This window comes from Nelusetta ayraudi, unplaced genomic scaffold (assembly GCF_046127955.1).
Source record: "Nelusetta ayraudi isolate G7.1 ecotype Tasmania unplaced genomic scaffold, CSIRO-AGI_Nayr_v1 ptg000006l, whole genome shotgun sequence".
Lineage (NCBI taxonomy): Eukaryota > Metazoa > Chordata > Actinopteri > Tetraodontiformes > Monacanthidae > Nelusetta > Nelusetta ayraudi.
In genome coordinates, this window is record NW_027466056.1 from 929,246 (window position 1) to 947,349 (window position 18,104).

Genomic DNA, 18,104 nt, shown 5'->3' on the forward strand with positions numbered 1-18,104 from the left:
TACTTGACATGTGTATTTCATTTCTGTTTGATTAAGTTTGTAAAACATCCCTTCAAAAATAACCACGTTTAAAAAATGCAAAATATTTTTGGCCCCTGGAAGTGCACTGCAGGAGCCGTTGTTTCTTCTGTTGATTAGAATATTGAACTAGGCTGTGTATTTTTTTTTTTATAGGCTGCTGACATTCATAAGCCCCGAGGGTTAAATTGCAGATGTAATTAGGTGAAGCAGGAGCATGTGCTGGTCATTTCAACCCAAATGAAAAGGGTTTTGTATTCCGTTCCTTCTGCTCACTGCAGGTCGCAGAGATGTCCCACGTTTTTTATGCTGCATTTCATCGATGAGACACTGTTTGGTTGTAGTATATTTTTCATAAAATGAAAAAAAAAACATGATGTTTAAAAACAAAAAAACAAAAAAACAATTGAAACTTTTTGTTTCGAACTGGTTTGTCCCAATACCATAATACTCTGGTTGGTCATTGCCTTCAATATAATTTATGGTAAAGATGATATTTTAAAAAAAAAATCAGCAATTTATCAACAAGCCTTATAAGACACAATGTTTTATTATAGTTCAAACGCAGTCTTTTTAGGCCCTCGTGCACAGACAGGGTGAAGAGTGATGCCGCCTGAGGTATTTAAGCCGAGCTCACTGGGACGTCGGAGGGCTGGGCCACTTTCAGCTCTCGCACAACTGCTGGGGCCGTGAAACAACACAAGAGGCAGCGTGGGACCGTTCTCTGCACTTCAAACCTCACATGGTAAGTTATTTTCCTCTTTTTAAATGGTCATGCGTGACTTTATAAAAAAATAAAAACTTTCAATACCAACTGTCTTCATCTGCCAAATAGTTGTTCTGCTCCTTGTTTCACCAATGACTCACCCGCAACAAATAAGGTTAATTTGTTGACTATTACGTGCATGTTTTGTTTTTGCAAGTTTATCCAAGAGTGTTTTCTCATGTTTGGTGTGTCACATATAGTTGTCTTCAATGCTCACATGCTAGACCTGTATTCAGTCATGGACTTTTGTGACACAGTCTGTTTACAGATTAAATGGCGACTATTCAGGGACCTGTTGGTGAGTTATAAATACATACACAAAAAACATATATTTGAATGCCCTTGGTTTGCAGTTATGAAACGTCTAACTCTGCATTCATGCATCATCTACTGGCAGTCAGCCCACTGGGAGTCAATCCAGTTCAGATTTCCTGCCCCAAATGTCATCAGATGGTGCTGTCAAAGGTGGACTACTCCGCTGGCCTGCTCACGTACCTTTTCTGTACAGGACTCTTCTTCTGTGGGTACGAAGCATTGTTCACTTCAAAACAGCATTTTATACAAGTGTGTGTGTGTGTGTGTATACACATACTACTAATACTACTACTACTACTACTACTACTACTAATAATAATAATAATACTAATTATAATAATAATAGTGTTATTACTTAGTTATTACTAATATTGTTATTACTGTTCTTTATGTTACTTTATTTTGACAGATCCTGTCCTCTCCAGCTTTGTTTTAGGTTGCTGTCTCATCCCATTTTGTGTGGACAGGCTGAGAGACGCAAAGCACACGTGTCCCGCTTGCAAAACGGAGCTTGGCGTGTGCAAGCGCCTGTGAATAGTTTGAGGCCTCCAGTGACACGTTGACCGGTCGAGAGAAAGAAAACAAGGCGGAAGCTAAATAATGAAGACCGTTAAGCTGTTTTAAAGTTCCGATTGCTTATTCCGTCAGTGTTCTGCGTCTTCCCATCATGCCTCTTGTGCGCTTGCTGTAATTTGTTGTAACAGTTTTGGCCACGTTCAGTCAGACAACAAATGGCTTTCTTCATAGGCAGAAATATGGCCTTATTAATTAATACTCCTACTAATATGAGCGATAAAGTGATGAAGTACTTGAGCGATGACTATTTGTGCGACTACAAACAAAATAACTTTATTATTGATCTCCTTGCTCCAGGCCGGGCTGACTGAAGAACTGCTAATACATAACTTTACATGACACGGAATGAAGCAAAAACCGCCACCTTCATTAGATTCTTAAGTGCTTGCTTTCAAGCAATGGCTGATCAGTCAATAGGCAAAGACAGTATAAAAGTACTTACTAAATAAGACAATTCAGGTCATCTGTGTGATCCGCAGAGGAATTTGTCAATAAAACTCTACATCGATGACATCTGCGTGTGTCGTTCATTCCTTAACATTTCATTCGCTAGAAGCTGAAGCTCAGCTCGAACGGATTCGTTTAGTCAATAATGCGAATCACTTTAAAAATTTCCTTCACACGAGATTGTGCTGAGAGTGGATGAGGAGTGCGACGAGCATCAGGAAAGAGACGCTGACGTCCACTTGAATGCGGCCGCTGTTGGAACCTGAAGCAAAACAAGTTGAGACGTGCGTTAAGATCGGCGAACAAATAATCCTTCGCGTCGAGCAGTCTTTGAGTACAACAATAGGACATCAAAGGCTGTGATTCAATCCTGAAAGCTCTCCCTTTGTCTCGTTTTCACTTTTAAAACTTGTTGATTCTGTTGTGGCTGAATGAGTGGGAGCAACAGACGACTGCATGATTTCCTTTGGGATTATTAAAGTATGTATCAATCTATCTATTTGTCTGTCTATCTATCCATCTATCTATCTATCTATCTATCTATCTATCTATCTATCTATCAATCTATCTATCTATCGATTTATCTATCTATCTATCTATCTATCGATTTATCTATCTATCTATCCATCCATCCATCCATCTATCTATCTATCTATCCATCTAAGTCAAGTCGGTAACAGTAGCTAGCTTAGGTAAAAATATGTTGTTGATGTCAGTGTGTGGAGAGTCAAATTTGACTACTGTGTCTTCAGGTCAAATGGTCCCCACATGACCAACATTAAAAAAATATAAATGTTTATTTTTCCGTTTTCTTCTTTATTTTTAACTTTGACTACACGGCAACCAAAGTCTCCAACTGTGCGGCCGACAGCTATCAAAGGGTTGTGTCAGTTGGACAATAAATGTCATCAGTGAAATGGTCCAATGTCAGGAATAATTTAGTTCACTTTTTAAGCTGAAGATGATTAAAAATTTGCCCATCTAAATTTCTATCATCATTTTATTTTTTGGCTTTGTTTTCATTAAGAGGGGAATTAAAAAAAAAAAAGCAGAGTTTTGTTTTCCAGATCCTTTTGACAATGTACTGACCGGTGGTGGCTGCAGTCGCTGTGGTGGTGGCAGCAGCGGTGGTAGCAGCATCGGTAGCGCTGCCGTCTGTAGCGCCGGTGGGGGTGGTGTTGGTGTTGGTGTTGGTACCAGTGTCGGGAGCAGCGGTGGTAGCAGCATCGGTAGCGCTGCTGGGGTTGGGGTTAGTGTTGGTGCCAGTGTCGGGAGCAGCGCTGGTCGCAGTAGCGGTAGCGCCGCCGTCGGTGGCGCCGGTGGCGCCGGCGTCCGCGGTGGGAGCCACGGTGGCGGCGGTGTCTGTACCGCTGGTGGGGTCGGGTGCAGCGGTCGTGTTGCCTGACGTTGTGTTTCTCGTGCCTCCCGTGAGCCCCAGAGACAGTCTGTCCAGCTCCGACTGCGGCTGCAGTTGGATCCAACTTCTCACCAGCGAATCGTTCTCATAGGACTTCAGACCGGCCACGTTGGTGCCCAGGAGACTCTCAACTTCACTCACATTTAGGGCCTAAAGTTTGGAAATAAATGTTCAATTCATTGTCCTTGAGGGGCGGTGAGCGACAGAGTACAAATCCTTTGTTACTGTAGTCAAGGAGATGAGGAGATTTTGCCAGGTATCTTTACTTTACGTGGGTACTTTGTTTGCCGACAGCTTTTTTCATTTCACTTCACTCCACATTTGTCCACAAATGTCTGTATTTAACCATGGGAAACGATGAACGGTGCGAAATACGATGCACTGCGAGAGCATTGACAGCAGCACTCACCAGTACAACACTCTCATTCAAACTGGTGAAGGTGTCCAAGTCCATGTTGACGTTGGAGTTGACCAACTGTTTGACATAAGCTGCGTCGGCACCCCCTGCATGTCAAAAAAGAAATCATCGACAAGTGTGCGTGCGTGCGTGTGTGTGTGTGTGTGTGTGTGTGTGTGTTGGCAGGGCGTCAGGTTGGTTCCCCACCTATGTAACTTCTTGAGAGCTGGTAGGAGTTTGCTGTGACAGGTTGAGGTGTTGTGGTCCGCGCGACCCTTGTTGAGGTGAAGGCTTGTTGGGCGATGGTGAAGAGCGCCCTCTTCCGGTCCGGCGTGCAGTTGCTCACGTTCAGAGCGTTGGCTCTCCTGCGCGACGCAAGAACACGCCAAGTGTGACATGAATTGAGGTTGCGTATTTGCAAACAAAACAAAACTAGATACAAGACAGACTACCGTCCCAGAGTCACTAGCGCTCCAATGATAGTTTAGTAACATCTCCATCATTTATCAACTTTCCCCTGCAAACATTTATAACATTAAAGTGATATAACAATGACGATGCCGTGATGAGTTTCTTTTAGTTTTTAGATTAAAAAAAAAAAATCTGAATTGCGAAATGACTCAAGTTGAATACTTTGAAAACTGTTCAATTGTTGAGTTGTCACCTGAGGCTTTGGTGGCTGATGTTCTGTATCTTGTCAAGGTCCAGGGAGCACAGGTTGTCCCCGCCCACCGTGTTGAGCTCAGTGGTGCCCAGTGTGTTTCCTGTCGTATTCAGGTACTTGGTGACGATGGCCTTAGCCTGAAAAACACGGAACCGTGCACTCGTGACAGCAGACAAGCTCGCCCACAAACACACACACACACACACTTGGACTTGTTGTGCTCACCAGGCTCGGGTCCCACGGCCCGTCGTCTGAGTTCATTAAAGCAGCGAACGTGTCCACCTGGGTGATGGTCCAGAGGTGGACGTCGCTGATGGAGGCCGTGCGGGACACTGGGCCGAGCAGCTGGACCTGGCTCTCTGGTATGGTGGAATCAGCAGCGTATGCCTGGAAAGGAGGAGCAGACCCTCGTGACTGGTCATGAAGTCTGGCGCCGCCAGTCTTCCTATCAGAAGTTGACGCCGAGTCCAGGCGTGGGCAAACTACGGCCCCGGGGGGCCATATGCGGCCCGTTAAGCTTTTCAATCAGGCCCGCCGATCTTGAAGAAATTATATTAATCGTAAGTAAGTGACAAAATATCTGTTTCATCCATTTTTTTTCTCGAGTGATTTGAGAGTCATTTCAATACAGAGCTGAACACTGTGGGCCTGTGGCTCATTTTAACACGATTTCTACATATCCCACAATGTTTTTTCGTCCTAGGAGGTGGCTCACCAAAATACTCCATCCATCTGCTGCTGCTCCGCTAGCACAGTTTAGAACCCACTGTGGCCCCACCAGTCAAACATTTGGCCCAGGCCCAGTTCAGCAGTCTCGTCAAATGACCCATTTTTTAAATTTTCTTTTGCCTTTTGCTTCCCTCTGGACCACCAATGTATGTTTGTTTTTTTGTCCTAGCGGATGGTCACATGACTCTTTTAACACGCATGCACATTTTGTCCCACTCTTTCGACATTTCTCCTGGAGGGAGATTTATGGGAAATTCTGACCCTTGAAGCTGAATTGAACTCGTGACCCGCGACTCACCTCTCTCAGCTTCCTGAGGACAACGCTTTGGAATTCTTCCTGGTCCACCTTTGCGACAATGGCAGCCAAGTTTACTTTCACAATTGTTGCATTGAGGCAATAGTCGAACTGGTTGACGTCGTCGTAGTCGAAGGGGAAGGTCTCATCGTGGATGGTCACTTGCTCGATGATTCCGATGGTGCACTCGTTGACTGGGAGAGCAGAAGCAGTTTTAGGTGAGGGCGGCGGTCGCGTGACCCAAAAGCTAGCGAGAGGAGCGGCGGCAGAGGAGCCACCTGTGGATCTCTTTGTCTTCCTGCGGATGGACTCTCGAATTGCTCTCTTCATGCTCCTCCTCTTCCGCCGACTCACTCCATCCTTCCGAAGAACTTCCAAAAAGTACCTGAGAAATGTGCGCTTTGTTTTCTGCTCAAAGGGGAAAGCGAGCAAACAATGTTATTTCAAACGGAGTCACACACACACACACACACACACACACACACACACACACACACACACACACACACACACCACCACCACCAGTCATTTTCTTTTCTTCTCAATGCGTGACTGACTTTGTCAAAGTGATCGTAGAAGGTTGAGCTCAGATACAGCGGCAACATGCCGAGGTCCCTCAGAGTCTGTTCGCTCCATGTTGATGGAGCTCTGATATATTGGGGGGGGGGGGGGGGGGGGGGTGAATGACATCACATTGAAAACAAGTTACGCATCTGTTGCAAACGCCGACTGAGCAATAAGAAATGCTGCTGCTGCAGGTCAGTGAGGACAGTAGTATAGTATTGACTGCAAGCACACGTGCATCTGCTGCTGACGTACCCATGCTGAGTTTGCCCTCTCACGAGCAGAGCCTCAACGGCGGCAGCTTGATCCACGGTCAGATCCGAGCAGCCGCTCAGAACTTCCAGGATGGATGAATTGGAGAACTGGATGTAGGAGCTGTCCAGGGTGCAGCACATGTTGCCCAAAACTGAAACATTGTCTGCCGTCAAATTCTTGGTTGTTATACCCTGAAAATAAAAGCAATAAATAACATGAATTACTGTTCATTGTGGTTTTTGAGGTTGTTTTTCCGCACAAAGACTCAGCAAATAATCAGAATCAGAATACTGATTATTAGTCTTTGTGTAAGCAACCTCCTCAATAATAATAATAATAATAATAATAATAATAATAATAATAATAATAATAATAATAATTAAAAAAATATTATCTAATTTTAACCAAAAATTATAAACTTTTTTTTTTTCGCCAGAAATTTAATTTAACCACTAATTTAATCATTTGTTTGAAATTTGGATGAATTCATCCAACAATAGTGATCTTGTTCTGTGGCACCCTTGTCTTGTCCTATTTAGTGCCGGACACTTGATATGAACTCACCAGACAGCTCCTGGCATTAGCAAACAGTTCCGCCTGTTTGTAGCTGAGGGCCGCAGAGAAGACTGAAAAATCTGCACTGGCCAGCTGCTCAAAATACGACCTGCAGCTGGACTGGTTGACCAGGGAGTAACTGCAGAGTGACAAAGTGACAAGAACGGAACTCAACAAGGTGGATTCGGTCAAACAAAACGTTAAAAACCTTAAACAATAAATTGAACATGTAAAAAAATGTCAATGCAAAAAAATAAAAAGAGAAAAGGGCGACTGATGGGACACAATGGGTTCTGAAAACACTGCAAACATGGAGAAAATACAGCGATTTTATGACTATTAATATCATTTCTAAAGTTAGGCGAGGCCAGATTAAAAAGCTTCACGGGCCGTATATGGCCCCCAGGCTGTAGTTTGTCCACGCCCAGGCGTGGACAAGACCCACACATAGGGAAAACATATAGACAAAAAAACAAAAAACAAAAACCCTTTGGCTTTCCGTCAACTCACTCATAGTAGAGCAGCACATCGGGAGGAAAGAGGTGGAAGCTGGTGACGTCTGCGTCGCTGCTAATGTGGTTGTACATGCAGGTCAGCTGTCAGTTGGAAGCAAAACACTTTTTTGTTTTTATCAGAGGCAACACTCTGTCGCACCTGGAAATGCAACTGCAGCTGCACTTTAATAATCATAAGAGAGACCGTGTGAACACACACACACACACGCACACACACACGCACACCCACCTGGGTTTCCACCAGTCGGACTTTATTCCTCCCTCTTCTGCGACAGGCTCTGACCAGCTTTCTGATCTGCACACTTGAAAAGGATCTGACTGCAATGCACGTGAAGCCCTGCAGCACTGAGGATGACAGACTGCACACGCACACACACACACACACACACACACACACACACACGCACACACGCACACAAATTAACATTTGATGCGGGATATTTTCTCTTTCTGGTTGATGCAAAGCACGTTAAGACGCCTTGGATGTGATTTAGCACGTTATAAAAAAAAATACTAAACAAGGCAGTAATCAGGGCGACACGGTGGCGCAGTGGTCAGCGCTGCCGCCTCACAGCAAGAAGGTCGATTCCGGGCCTAGGACCTTCCTGTGTGGAGTCTGCATGTTCTCCCTGTGTCTGCGTGGGTTCTCTCCGGGTTCTCCGGCTTCCTCCCACACTCCAAAAACATGCATGTGAGGTCAATTGAACATTCTAAATTGTCCGTAGGTGTGCATGTGAGTGTGAATGGTTGTTTGTCTCTATGTGGCCCTGCGATGAACTGGCGACTTGTCCAGGGTGCCACCCTGCCTTCACCCTATGACAGCTGGGAGGGACTCCAGCAGAACCCCCGTGACCCTGAGCTCAGGAAGAGGCGGGTATGGAAGATGAATGAATGAATGAAGCAGTAATCAAAGCTAAAAGACTGGCTGACTCTGAATAGGCACTCTATGTGGGAACTGCCCATTGGTTGGACCTCCCATTACAGTTCTGGTTACAGTAAGGGTTAGGATTATGGTTTGCAGTTAGGGGAGGTCGGACCAATGCCATGCTCCCCTCTGGTGTCACCACCAGTCTCTTTCAAACTCACTTGGCAGCGCCGCCCAGCGTTGCAGTTGCACTGTCGACGGCGATCCGCTCAAAGAAGAGCTCCACCTGAAGTGAAACGCCATTGGAAGTTGAAGTTAGCCCGGCTGACCTGGAGGACTCATTGAGATTCCACTGTGTTCCACTCTGACCTGCTGGCGCCTCCACTTCTTCTTGTTAACCTTCTTAAGGACGGCGACTTGGCTGGACAGGCTCAGCAGCAGTGTTCGGGGGATCTCAGTGGCCAGTTGATCGGGAATGTTGTCCACCACCGCGTCGCTGTTGCTGTTCAGGGAGGTGATCTGAATGAAAGAGACCAAACAGTCAGATTTGCAAGGACTCTTTTGGAGTGAGTGAGCCTGTTTCAGCTCGATGTGCAATGTTGCTAAGGCTAATGCGGCTAATACTAGGCTGTCTCAGTGTATTTGGATGTGTGAAAAACTCCTCCCATGTGTTTCTGTGGTCACTTGTGTTTCTCCTATTGGTCCCCATTCTTTTCTATTCTTATTTCTTGAAAGATGCTTTTCACCTTTGGAAACTCATTGGATCCTTACAGTCTTCATTTTCACCTTTATGTGATGGTGTGATTAAAAAAAAAAACACCCTTTTTTTTTTTTTTAGTATTAAAAGCTTTTCTTCAAAGATGAACTCAACATCCTTTTGTTCAAGTCAATGTGTATTTGGTTTTTGTTTTTTTAAGAAAGTGAAATACCTGGACAACAACAGTCTGCTGGACAACTTGTGAGGCAGTCAGAATGTTTCCCACAAAAGATGGATCTTTGGACGCAGCGAGCAGCTGGGTGCCGCTGATACCGACGAATGTTCTCGCTGGCACCCCAATGACAAGAGAGCCCAACATCAACAGGGTGGATGAGTTATTGATCTGGTGGGGATGAGGAAGGGAAGCCGCACAGGTCAGAGAAGCCTTCCAAGTCACGCTCGCGCTGTAGCCCAACGTCTCAATTTATTCTTTTGAATTCCAAACGAGAGCCAACAGAGTCCAGTCGCTACCTGCATAATTCCCGACGACAGCAGCACGCCAATGACGGCGTTGGCTTGGCCCAGGTTCCAGCCCGTCAAACTGCCCATCATGCTGAGGACAGCCAGCAGGTCCTGAGGTCTGATCGAGGAGAGCTGCCCAGTCGACAAAGCAGTGCTTTCATTTCCCAGTGCGGAAATAGTGGTGGAGTCGATGGTGTCGCCAAAGTTTCCGGCCAAAGCTGCAGAGACCTACACAGGAAGTCGAGTATTCATTTCTTCATATGTTTTTTGCCAGCCTGATGCGCGTCACCATGGAAGTTGCACTGTGTGTGTGCATACCTGGGGGTCGAGGTCTGAACACAGGGTGGTCAAGTTGTACAGAACTATCATACTCTGCTGGGGAGTCAGTTGTGTAAACGCAGGGCCGGGGGCAACACATCGGCACAAGAGTGGGAGTCTGGAGGAACAACAATTGTTTATGCACATATTTATTGTCAAATACCAGCGTTTATAATTCAATTCAATTAAATTTGTGTAGGATAAGGCAGCTTTTTTCTGATAAATAGTAAAAATGTGGGGAAAAAATCACAACACAATTTAGCAAAAATATTAAGTGCGAAATGACTTGCTATGAATACTTTGTGCGTGTATTTATAATTTTCTCCATTTTTAGGGCTTTACTCACAGCAGGGGGTTGAAATTGCTGTCCTGTTGATAAATGAGCTCGGTGTAGTAGTTGGTGAGGTTCACCGGTAAGATGGAGTGGTTGAGGAGGGCAATGTTCTCAGGGTTTACAGTGAACACCTGGAGAAACTGCACGGAAGCAACGGCGACATCAGTGGCCAATTGATTTACTGTCTTCCATCGATTTACTTCTCAGTAGCCAGAAGGTGGCGCTCAAAACAGTCAGTACCTGTGCAGATCCAAATGACTGGAAAAGCTCCAGAGTAAGGAATGGCATGAAAGGACCAATGTACTCGGCAAACCAGGCGGTGGAGTTCAGTTCAGGGTTGCTTTGGTTGTAACAGCGTGGCCTGGAGGCTACAGTCAAATGAAGAAGAAGGAAAGAAGAGTGTTTAGCATTTTAGTATCTTTGGCCTTGAAAACGTATCTTATTGTTTGACACTGCTCTGGTGGTCTTGCACCTGCAAAATTTAAGCCTGTTTAAGGTGTCACGCAACTCAAACATACATGTAAGTAAATGCCAGATCTGTCAGTCTGCCATCGCTCAGTAAGCATGTCAATCCTAATGTAGTCATTACAAAGGGTTAGTCTTCACTGTACTGTTTAAGAGATTGGGGGTGAAAAGTGGAGTTATTTTAGGTACATTCTTTTAAGACAAAGCTCAAAAGGGACAGAAGAAATCCCTGGCAGGTGTGGAGTAAGACTTCAAGAGCCAGGAGCCACTGAAGCCAACACTCAAAGTCCCAGCGCCAGGACTCCTCAATGCCAGGACTCCTCAACAGGAGAACTACTCAGCAGCAGGGCTCCTCAGCAGCAGGACTCCTCAGCAGGAGAACTACTAAGTGCCAGGACTCCTCAGTGCCAGGACTCCTCAGCAGGAGAACTACTCAGCAGCAGGTCTCCTTAGAACCAGGACTCATCAAGGGCAGTTGTCCTTAAGAGCAGTTGTCCTCAAGAGCAGTTGTCCTCAAGAGCAGGTCTCCTCAGCAGGAGAACTACTAAGTGCCAGGACTCCTCAGTGCCAGGACTCCTCAGTGCCAGGACTCCTCAGTGCCAGGACTCCCCAGCAGCAGGACTCCTCAGCAGCAGTGCTCCGGGCACAGACCTTGTCCCAACTAAATCTTTGGAAGTATTGACACTCTGTCTCTCCCTGGCTTGTCTGCCGCTCTGTCTCAATCTGGATCTTTCCACTGTTTTGTATTTCCTTTTCACCCCAACCGATCAAAGCAGATGAACGTCCTTCAGAGTTCGGGTCAGCTCAAGGTTTTTCTCTCTAACCGTTACTTCACGCTTGCGCTCGAGTGATCCGTCATTTTTCTCTTTGATTGCGAAACACTTTGTGACGCCTCTGGATATAATGTAACGCTTTACAAATAAAAGTTGATTGATTGATTGATTGATTGATAAGTGTGACGTCTGGTACTGCAGACTGACCTGAGGCTAGGTAAGTCCTGATGGCGTCGAACACATCTTGCCTCACGAAGTCCACAGCGCTGTAGTTGTATGGACCAAGAGTTGAAACTCTAGAAAACCAAAAAGAAAAGAAAGAAAAGGGAAACAATCTGATGTGGAAACAGCTCAAAACATAGATTTGATCATATTTCAATACAAGACATTGATGATTTGGGTGAAGCACACATACAGTTTTTGGAAAGCGAAGCACGAAGCATTGTACGTGCTGGCAGGACTGATCAGGTCTTTGTTGAGGAAGGCCAGGTAGGTAGGCAGGCGTTGGTCAAACCATTTGTTGGCCTCTGATGGACCGGAGCTCCCGAGAGCCGTGGGCCAAACACAGGGCAGGGTGGGCCGCCGCACTGCCGCTGGCAGACGCTCCTGTCGGCCACATCCACGGAAAGGAGACACTCAGTCATTTAGTTATTCATTTCTCAACAGAAGAGATACGGACGCACTGAATCCTGTCTCATTCTAGATTTTAATGGTGAGGACTCACGGTCTCCAGGAACTGTGGTGTCTGGTCGTAATTGTCGTACATCACACAGAGTTCCGTGTCGCTGTCGACCACGTTGGGTCGACGGAGAAAACTCCCAACGTCTGACTGAGCCATCGAGTTCAGCAGCTGGGAGGAGGGGAGGGGCAAGCGTTCAGTGCCTCAGTCACACTCTGGCTGTATAGTCACTGCACACTGCGGCGGGACACTGACCTGGTGTGTTCGGTTGTGAGGAATGAGGGACAGGAAGGTGGTCAGGTTGGGGAACTGGAATCCCAAGAATGAGGCCTCCAGGAATCTGTAAAAACTGTGGTTGGCATTGTCTCCGTAGCACTGGAGGGGTATCGGCCCTGCAGCGGAGAGGTTCAACAGTCAAATGGAAAGTGGGGTTTCAGTCTGCACCTCGATGGAAAATTTATTGCTGTTATTTTATTTCATTTTCACCCCTTTTTGTTATGTTTCCACTTCTGATTAGATTAAAATTGCCAGTTTCAAAATGTTTAAAAATTGGCCAAAAACTGCATTCTGCAGATACACAAAAGAAAAAAACCCTGGAATAGTGATTCACCTAGCACGACTTTTTACCTTTAAGATTCTGAATGATGTGATTGTGGATGTCTGTCTTTGCTGCCTCGCTGAGTGACGTCATTGTCGAATTCAAGTCCTCAACTCTGAAATTAGAAATCAACTGTGCTGAACTCCACCAGGGTTCACAGATTTAACAAGAAAAAAATGACAAACTGAACCATTAGACTGGAATCATTACACACACACACACACACACACACACACACACACACACACACACACACACACACACACACACACACTCACCCCAGCTGCTGAACGCTGCAGTTTCTCCCTGCCACAATCCTGAAGAAAGGTGCCACGTGGTTTTGCGACAGGTTGAACAGCAGGGGGCCCAGCCTGTTGTGGAGCCACACCGTCACCGCTGCGTCGTCAACTGAGTGACGCGAGAGGTTGGCCCGGTCGAACACAACTTGTAGCATCGCTGGGATCACTGGAGGATGGAGCTGTGATTGTTTTCCCTGTGGAGAGACGGAGAGGTCGGTGTGTGTGTGTGTGTGTGTGTGTTTGTTTTTTGGATGGTGCACCTACAATACATTTAAATTACTGCAAATTTATGGCAAAAAAGAACATTAAATGAACGACTATCTATTGATAAAACCCCAGTTTCATGCATTTAAGCTCATTAAATGCTGGATAAATCAGTGACGGCAGTAACATTTCTCCAACCTTTTTTTTTTTTTTATTGGATGTATTATCAATATGATTTGAGACCCACCTGGACAGCAGGTGAGAAGTCATCGAAGAACGCAGCCAGCTGCTGGTCAGGGACGTGGTCCATCACTCTGTTCACCTGGGCAGCGGACGTGAGCATCCTAGGCGTGCTGGACAACCCAGCTAGTTGTCTGACTGTCAGCAGTGGCAAAGCTGCCATCTGCTCGGGTGCATAACGCAAGCATCGTTAAAGTCACATGAGATACAAACTGTGGTGGGCGGAGACTCAATGACTGTGGCGTACCGCTGAAAAGTTGCCATTGAGCGTCCAAATCTCCTGGAAGGAGAGAAGGTGAGCGAAAGCTCCCAGGTTCTTCTGCAGCCACTGTCCACCGTTGCCTGTGTCCAAGCTGCAGCTTGGATCTACACGGGTTGGATCGAAACATCGATTAAAAACAGATTCACAAACCTCACATGTCATTGGAGGAACTGACAGTCATAAGCGTTTAACGTGAAATTGTTAAGTTCCATTGAATTTATCATTGTTTATCGTCCCTCTGGAACATATAATTCTTTATTTAATGTATCGATTATATTCAGCAAATCAGACTCTCGTATCTTCTCTGCAAAATCAACCACAGGTCTGTTGGACCCAATTCCACCTAAACCTCCAGAGGAGGCGACACCATCAATAATCTTGTCTATCCTCTAGTCTTCAGCCACAGGTTATGTACCGCAACCCTTCAAAGTAGCTGTAATCAAACCCCTTATCAATAAACCTGATCTGGACACGACTGTCCTCTAATACCGTCTGTTCCGTCTAAGATCCGAGGGAAAGTAATGGCCAGGCAGCTGAGCGACTGCAGCTACTTGAGGCGTTCAGCTCAGCCTTCAGGAATAATCCCAGCACTCACTGAAGGTGAGTAACGATCTCTTTATGGCATCAGATCACGTCTTCTATCTGTTTAGTTCTTGTAGACCTCAGTATTGCATTGGACACAGGTGCCCACGGCATTCTGCTGAGGAGACTAGAGGCCGTTATTGGCCTGAGAGTCTGGGTCTGCTCCAGGTTTCTGGCCTCCAGACCAGACCAGACCATCTGGGCCAGGCTCTTCGAGATGCATTTACATATGATTTTAGACTTTATAACGAAAAGCAGATTGATTGATTGGCATTTTTATTAATAGGAGGTTAAAACAATGTTAAGAGCAACAGCAGAGTACATTAGAATACACACAATTTGGGTACCAAAAAAAAACAAACTTCTACCTGTTGTGTTGCTTCTGGTCAGGAAAACCTTGATGAAGTCTCTGATGACCAACATCTGCGTGGGGTGGCTCATGTTTGGCTTGACGTGGCTCAGAATCTGCACACTAGGTTGACAGACCAGCCAGCATTAGGGTCATCCAGTCAATGACAAATATTCTGTTGACTTTCCTTTAAACCAGGGCAGTTAAACTCACAGTTGCTGGTAGGTGCTACAATTCAACCCCCTTCTTGTGAGGCAAGACAGGAAGTCGGTGGAAACAGATGGTAGGAATGGAAGCAAGCGGTGGTTGAACCACAGCTGGACCACTGCAGGATTGTTAAAGTCGTTTGTGGTGAAGGAATCCAGTCGGACTTCTAGTATAGCTTCCAGAATCATTGAGACTGCGGGGTTTGTGGAATCCAAGCTCTGGAGGACAAAACACAGTGAAAACCGCTGTGTCCAGGTTCATCGGGTCACATGAGCCGAGAGAGGAAGTGTGATTCTCACCCTGTTGGATAAAAGGTCCAGAGCTCCATCCAACACACTTGAAGCTTTGGACAGGAGAAGCTTCCAGACTGGCGGCGTGCTGCTGGTGTTCATGGAGCGATTGCACGCCAGGAAGTCTGCCAATGTGTTTGCTGCCAAACCCGACAGCTGCGTGACGACATGACGGCAGGCCAGTTATGGGGAAAGTGTGCTGTAGACCTCCATCGAAGCACTTTCAATCAAGCAACGGCGGGTTGTGAGTGGGAGAGTTCGGTCACTTACGGACGCACAGGTGAACTCCTCGACCGCAAAGTCACACGCGTCTCCGTTCGTCTGCCCGCCGTCCAGGTAGCGCTGCACTGCGGAGCTGCGGTTTGAAGTCCAAAAAAACAATCATGATCGAGCAAAATGACCAAAAGCTGGATGTAAAAAAATAAAAATAAAAAATGATAGTCACAACTAGTTTCAAATCCAACCTGTTCACTCCACTGCAAATTTGAGTTTCTGTGATAAGCAACACTTTGTTAGTGCATTCATTCATTCATTGGAATGATTCAAATTTCATAAGAAATGAAGCAGCTCACCATTGGTCACGGTCACAGTGCACTACGGAGGAATGAGACCATTAGCAATTTTCCCTCATAAAACCACTTTGAAGTATTATCATGATCAAAAAATGAATACTGACCTGTGAGGCGTATATGATGCAGCCTGTAACAGAAGCAAAGATGCAAAGTGAGTGAAAACAATCAATGGATAAAACAGATAAACGGCAACACAATCTGCAAGAAGCAACCATGGAGGCACCACTGATTATCCCACCCATCAACTGGTCTGTCACGTCGCTTGTCTGTCATGCTGGAGAATAAACAGGCTGATAAATGTACACGACTTGACACAGTCAACTGTTTTTTTTTGTTACGGCGCAACAACAATGACATTTATTTCATACATTGACGCTGCCAATTTTATAGATACATTTTATTTTTCTTGTCTTGCTTGTCTTCAATGAATCCATCGTTCACCTCTAAAATGCTTCTCTCTCTATTAGCTGAACTCTAGCAGTCTGCACTTGATGCCACTAACAACACCAACAGTTTGTTGGACAGTAAAACCAGAAACCAACTACTAACCAAACTAACCGGATGAATTAAACACATCAGCAGTTGGAGGCTCAAAGATTCTGGGAGCGGCTGTTTTTGCAGGCTGTGTGAGTCACCTGCTGGTATGTGTCCCGATAAGACTGTTTTGATGTATCTGATGGAGGAAGCCACGTTGATGGGCACTGTAGGCAGAATCAAGTCGATTCTGTTGAACCTGCGATGGGAAACTCTGTTACAACTTACTGCTGAAACGTAATATAAAGATGCAGTATTGCACCAAAAATAATGAACTCACAGCGTTTTGAACGATGAACAAGAAAAGTTTCCCTTGAAATGCAGAAGGCAAAGGTTATTGACTTATAGTGCAAACTAAGTACAATTATGCACGTGTTAAGAAAGTATTTCTAAAGTATTTTTCTTTGGATGACTTGTTCTTATTTTTTTTTACCATTTTGAGGAACACGATCAGGTTGGACAAGAAGTCTGGGATGTCGGTCTTGTTCGGAGACGCAGTCAGGCGGTCGAAGATCATGTTGATGATCAGCTCCTTGTCTTGAAGAGAAGGTCCAGTCAAAACCAGCAGCTCGGCAAGCTGCCTCGGAGTCAGGAGGTGTAGAACCTCGAGCTGTACGGTGGAAAGGTGAGAAAAGTCAGCGTGACTCAAACTGGATTAGTGGGCAGAGGCGGTGAACCGGATCCCTGATGTGTCCCAGTGGGTGGAACTTACAGGCCGGAACTGAGGGTTGAGTGTCAGCAGCTCTCTGACGGACAGCAGCCTCGAGAACACGCCGAGGTTCTTCTGCAAAAATTCGGCGCTGCTGTTGTCGACGCAGGCCGCACCTGAGAGAAGAGCTGAGGATTAGGAGACACTCCTTCCACCTTCTCCCACTGATGGGGCGGGGGGGAAAGAAAGTGGACGTGGATGCAGGGCGCGTACCAGAGTGCGACAGGAAGCGAAGGATGAAATCCCTCAGCACCATATTCTGTTGTCTCGAGCTCATCTCCTCGTAATGCCGCACGAAGGCCTGCAGTCTAGCAACACGAGAACACAAAGAATCTCCTGATTTCAAGAGAATGACTTCAAACTAAAAAAAAAAAATGCTTTTGTCAAACACAAACAAACTTTATCTGGAAATCTTAGAAAGGTGGCAAAACTTGCTTGCACGTTTACATATTTACAGGTTAAACCCTCTGAGGAGAAGCCTGGGAGGCAACGCTGTTATACAGACAGAGCAGAACTCTGGCAGATCATCACTGACGGCTTCCCTGCCTCACATTTGTCATTACATTCATAGTAAAACACATTAAAATGGCCTTGTGAATGATTCTCTGCTGAAGCACAAAGTTTAACAGGTTGCAGAATAACAGGTTGTGGTGACAGAGATAACACAGATAGAAAAAACCCTGTCTGCCTTCAGTTTGCACTCGATGGGAAAATGAAAAGTGCTCAGGAAAACAGTTTGCTGGGGAAATATATTCAGGTCACAGAAACCTGAACGTCCTCAGCCGAAACTACAAACACCAACTCGTGCAACAAACAGTGACTCACATTTGCCGGTAGGAGTGGCAGCTGAGGTTCCTGCGGCCCAGGCAGCTCAGGAACCTTCCCGATGCCGACGGCAGGAACAAGCGCAGCCGCTCAGAAAACCAGGTGTGGACGAGGCTGCTGTTCATCAGCTGCTCGTCGGTCAGCAGGGACACTCGGATCTCTCCGATCACGTCCAAGATCTCCGACGCCGACGGCCCCGCGGTGGCGTTTGGCTGCGGGCGAGATGACTTGGTTCTTTTTTACGCTCGCTCTTCATCACTCTGACTT

At 45.9% G+C, this 18,104-nt stretch overlaps 2 protein-coding genes across 2 annotated transcripts in view; one reads left to right on the forward strand and one right to left on the reverse strand.

Annotated features, from left to right (window-relative positions):
- Positions 1 to 453: 453 nt before the first annotated feature.
- LOC142879944 (LITAF domain-containing protein-like) lies at positions 454 to 2,186 on the forward strand. Its single transcript, XM_076013522.1, has 2 exons — positions 454 to 1,308; positions 1,525 to 2,186. Exons 1-2 carry the CDS (start codon positions 1,121 to 1,123, stop codon positions 1,631 to 1,633), a joined length of 297 nt encoding a protein of 98 aa, XP_075869637.1. The 5' UTR covers positions 454 to 1,120; the 3' UTR covers positions 1,634 to 2,186.
- LOC142879757 (uncharacterized) overlaps positions 1,923 to 18,104 on the reverse strand; it is a 30,310-nt gene continuing 14,128 nt past the window's right edge. The window contains exons 25-65 of the mRNA XM_076013205.1: positions 17,838 to 18,049; positions 17,226 to 17,320; positions 17,016 to 17,128; positions 16,737 to 16,913; positions 16,584 to 16,615; positions 16,405 to 16,502; positions 15,874 to 15,896; positions 15,770 to 15,791; positions 15,662 to 15,689; positions 15,468 to 15,552; positions 15,207 to 15,353; positions 14,914 to 15,125; positions 14,720 to 14,823; positions 13,755 to 13,873; positions 13,515 to 13,670; positions 13,043 to 13,257; positions 12,794 to 12,879; positions 12,422 to 12,558; positions 12,212 to 12,337; positions 11,903 to 12,093; positions 11,695 to 11,783; positions 10,490 to 10,617; positions 10,262 to 10,389; positions 9,916 to 10,033; positions 9,607 to 9,825; positions 9,308 to 9,478; positions 8,748 to 8,897; positions 8,600 to 8,664; positions 7,743 to 7,872; positions 7,509 to 7,594; positions 7,008 to 7,137; positions 6,444 to 6,634; positions 6,182 to 6,272; positions 5,903 to 6,032; positions 5,628 to 5,818; positions 4,826 to 4,987; positions 4,601 to 4,737; positions 4,144 to 4,301; positions 3,949 to 4,043; positions 3,212 to 3,689; positions 1,923 to 2,384 (exon numbers count right to left, since the gene is read on the reverse strand). Of these exons, the coding sequence (XP_075869320.1) occupies positions 2,293 to 2,384; positions 3,212 to 3,689; positions 3,949 to 4,043; positions 4,144 to 4,301; positions 4,601 to 4,737; positions 4,826 to 4,987; positions 5,628 to 5,818; positions 5,903 to 6,032; positions 6,182 to 6,272; positions 6,444 to 6,634; positions 7,008 to 7,137; positions 7,509 to 7,594; positions 7,743 to 7,872; positions 8,600 to 8,664; positions 8,748 to 8,897; positions 9,308 to 9,478; positions 9,607 to 9,825; positions 9,916 to 10,033; positions 10,262 to 10,389; positions 10,490 to 10,617; positions 11,695 to 11,783; positions 11,903 to 12,093; positions 12,212 to 12,337; positions 12,422 to 12,558; positions 12,794 to 12,879; positions 13,043 to 13,257; positions 13,515 to 13,670; positions 13,755 to 13,873; positions 14,720 to 14,823; positions 14,914 to 15,125; positions 15,207 to 15,353; positions 15,468 to 15,552; positions 15,662 to 15,689; positions 15,770 to 15,791; positions 15,874 to 15,896; positions 16,405 to 16,502; positions 16,584 to 16,615; positions 16,737 to 16,913; positions 17,016 to 17,128; positions 17,226 to 17,320; positions 17,838 to 18,049 (5,517 nt within the window). The 3' untranslated portion in view covers positions 1,923 to 2,292. The remainder of the gene's footprint in view (positions 2,385 to 3,211; positions 3,690 to 3,948; positions 4,044 to 4,143; positions 4,302 to 4,600; positions 4,738 to 4,825; positions 4,988 to 5,627; positions 5,819 to 5,902; positions 6,033 to 6,181; positions 6,273 to 6,443; positions 6,635 to 7,007; positions 7,138 to 7,508; positions 7,595 to 7,742; positions 7,873 to 8,599; positions 8,665 to 8,747; positions 8,898 to 9,307; positions 9,479 to 9,606; positions 9,826 to 9,915; positions 10,034 to 10,261; positions 10,390 to 10,489; positions 10,618 to 11,694; positions 11,784 to 11,902; positions 12,094 to 12,211; positions 12,338 to 12,421; positions 12,559 to 12,793; positions 12,880 to 13,042; positions 13,258 to 13,514; positions 13,671 to 13,754; positions 13,874 to 14,719; positions 14,824 to 14,913; positions 15,126 to 15,206; positions 15,354 to 15,467; positions 15,553 to 15,661; positions 15,690 to 15,769; positions 15,792 to 15,873; positions 15,897 to 16,404; positions 16,503 to 16,583; positions 16,616 to 16,736; positions 16,914 to 17,015; positions 17,129 to 17,225; positions 17,321 to 17,837; positions 18,050 to 18,104) is intronic.